Below are 2,700 nucleotides of genomic sequence, written 5' to 3'. Positions count from 1 at the left end.
GAATTTCGTGCATTGGGCCTCTAGTATTAAATATTGCAATTGAAGTAAACCAACTCAGTGAACATACTGAGTATGCTCTTTCAGTCTATGTGTGCTAGACTCTCCTTTGCACAGACCCTCTTTGAGAATTACAACATTGGAAAAGTTAAATAGGTAGCAATCTACTAAGATGTTTTTTCCCCTTTTGTGTTATAAGGAATTACAGAAAGATATGCAAGGGAGTGCACAGGCATTGGCAGAAATAGTGAAAAACACAGAGAACTTCCTGAAAGAGAATGGTGAAAAGCTGTCACGGGAAGATCAGGCTTTGATTGAAGAGAAACTTAAGGAAGCTAAGATAAAGTGTGAACAACTCAATTTAAAGGCGGAGCAGTCGAAAAAGGAGCTGGAGAAAGCTGTGACAACAGCAATCAAGGAAGAGACGGAAAAGGTCCTTATTCAAGCATGCAGTGCACTGTGGCTTTGTTGAAAGTGATTAGGGTCATAGCCTCTTGAATCATTAAGTGAGGTCAGGCAGTGCTAAGCAACGACTGGCACCCGGGACTGGAATTCTGGGTTTCCACAGTTGTCATTGACCAAATTACTACACAAAGTTTGAAGAGCTGGCTTTGCTTACCTTTTCTACAGAGTTTAAGTGGGATTCTGAGACTTTCTACTTGTGAAGGATGTGAGGACTCATTCATTGCTAAAGTTAAAATTTTGGAATGTGATTTTAAGAATAGTGGAAACTTCAGAGTAACTTCCTATTCCTCTAAGGTTTACTATCAGTGTGTTCAGTTTTCAGTAGTTTAGTATGCCCACTCTAATTTTAAATGATCTAAATATTTATTTTGGGGGAGGTCTTAAAACTAACACCTGGGCCCGTATTCAGAATACCCATTGTCAACACCATTCTCCCCCCAGGTTGCAGCTGTGAAGCAGCTGGAAGAGAGCAAAACCAAAATAGAAAACCTTTTGGACTGGTTGTCACATGTTGACAAAGACTCAGAAAGGGCGGGGATAAAACAGAAACAGGTGATTGAACAGAACGGGACTCATTTCCAAGAAGGTGACAACAAGTCGGAGATGGGAGAAGAGGATGAAGTTAACGGTAACCTGTTGGAAACTGATGTGGATGGGCCGGTTGCAACCACTGAGGAGAATCTGAACCAGCAATACCAGAAAGTTAAGGTGTGTTGTCTTCAACATAATGATGTAAAATCCTATTGTCGGGTCTACAAACGGCCTGTAAAAGATAGGAACAGCTTGGCACCTGTGACATGTATGGGTGATTGTCTCCATTTTCCACACACAGGAAACTGAGGCCCAGCGGAACTAGTAGCTGCAGTATTCTTTTTTTATCATGTGTTCCTCTAAGTCCATTGGGCTTCTCAGAATCTACATTGTTCTCGCTTAACTATTGTCATAGTGTTTATAACTTTAAAATTACTAATTTTGTATTCTGTTGAACCGTCCTTTTAGGATCATGTCATAGGTAAGTATTACACCTGTTTGCTCAGTCATTAGGTAAAGACATTAGCAGTCTCTTTAAGGTGTTGTGAGGAAGCTGTGAGAAAAATGAGATCTGACTGCAGGTGCTTGTTTGAGAATTGGAAGACAAATCTGTTACATTTTCCCGAAGCTTCTCAATAGCAGTCCGTGTCCTATGTGATTATAGGAGTACTTTCAAGGAGATAGGAAATCTTAACAAATAAGATTAGAGTACTTGAAATGTAGCATTTTCTATTCTGAAATTTACCAGTAAAAGGCAAATACTGTGCATTTTGAAAAGGTTAACAAGAAGCAGGTTGTCTGTAGATCACCGAAGTTTGTAGGTCCTGAGGCAACGGAGAGCTCCACAACCCCAGAGTAACCCCTTCCCTGCTTTAAAGTCACAGTGTCTCTGTTTCCCCATAGGCCCAACACGAGAAGATCGTCTCTCAGCAGCAAGCCGTCCTCCTGGCCACTCAGTCAGCGCAAGCCTTGCTGGAGAAGCAGGGTCACTATCTCTCTCCCGAGGACAAAGAGAAACTGCAGAAGAACATGAAGGAACTGAAAGCGCACTACGAAACTGCACTGGCCGAGTCGGAGAAGAAAATGAAGTTAACACATTCTCTGCAGGAGGAGTTGGAGAAGTTCGACACGGATTATGGAGAGTTCGAGCACTGGCTGCAGCAGTCGGAGCAAGAGCTGGAAAACCTGCAGGCGGGGGCAGACGACTTCAGTGGTTTAATGACCAAACTGAAGAGGCAGAAGAGCTTCTCAGAAGATGTTATTTCTCACAAAGGCGACTTGAGGTACATCACAATTTCTGGAAACAGGGTGCTGGAAGCAGCCAAGTCTTGCAGCAAAAGAGATGGCGGTGGCCAGGCTGACCAGCATAATACTGACACTTCTGCTGCTCACAGAGAAGTCCAGAGCAAATTGGATCGTGCCACGGATCGGTTCAGGTCTCTCTACTCGAAGGTAAGCTTATTTTTTAAGGGGAAGTTCAATCTGTGATTATAGTTTTTACTCTATTCTCTCAGCTTTTGTTTTAGAATTAGAAGTGAGAAACTAAACAACTGAAGCAGGGAAAATAAGGTAGTTTTATCTTATTCAGTCTTATTCATCTTCTTTACTTCAGAAAAGTGTGTTTCAAGATTAGGAGTCTAAAGTAGTAATAGTAGTTAATATTATTATTACTTTAGTTTTGAGTGATTTCTAACTCTTAAAACTCAG

The 2,700-nt window shown here is 41.6% G+C and overlaps 1 protein-coding gene across 1 annotated transcript; it reads left to right on the top strand.

Annotated features, from left to right (window-relative positions):
• Window positions 1-196: 196 nt before the first annotated feature.
• On the top strand, window positions 197-2,445 carry LOC102770258 (dystonin-like; the record flags this gene model as incomplete). The annotated part of the gene is made up of 3 exons (XM_006777799.1): window positions 197-430; window positions 904-1,170; window positions 1,897-2,445. Coding segments are annotated over 3 exons (1,050 nt in total), but the record flags the coding sequence as incomplete, so codon positions are not given.
• Between the last annotated feature and the right edge of the window lie 255 nt (window positions 2,446-2,700).

Source organism: Myotis davidii, unplaced genomic scaffold, assembly GCF_000327345.1.
Source record: "Myotis davidii unplaced genomic scaffold, ASM32734v1 C64439229, whole genome shotgun sequence".
NCBI lineage: Eukaryota > Metazoa > Chordata > Mammalia > Chiroptera > Vespertilionidae > Myotis > Myotis davidii.
The sequence above is the reverse complement of the archived record's forward strand: the minus strand, read 5'-3'. Positions and strand labels throughout refer to the sequence as shown.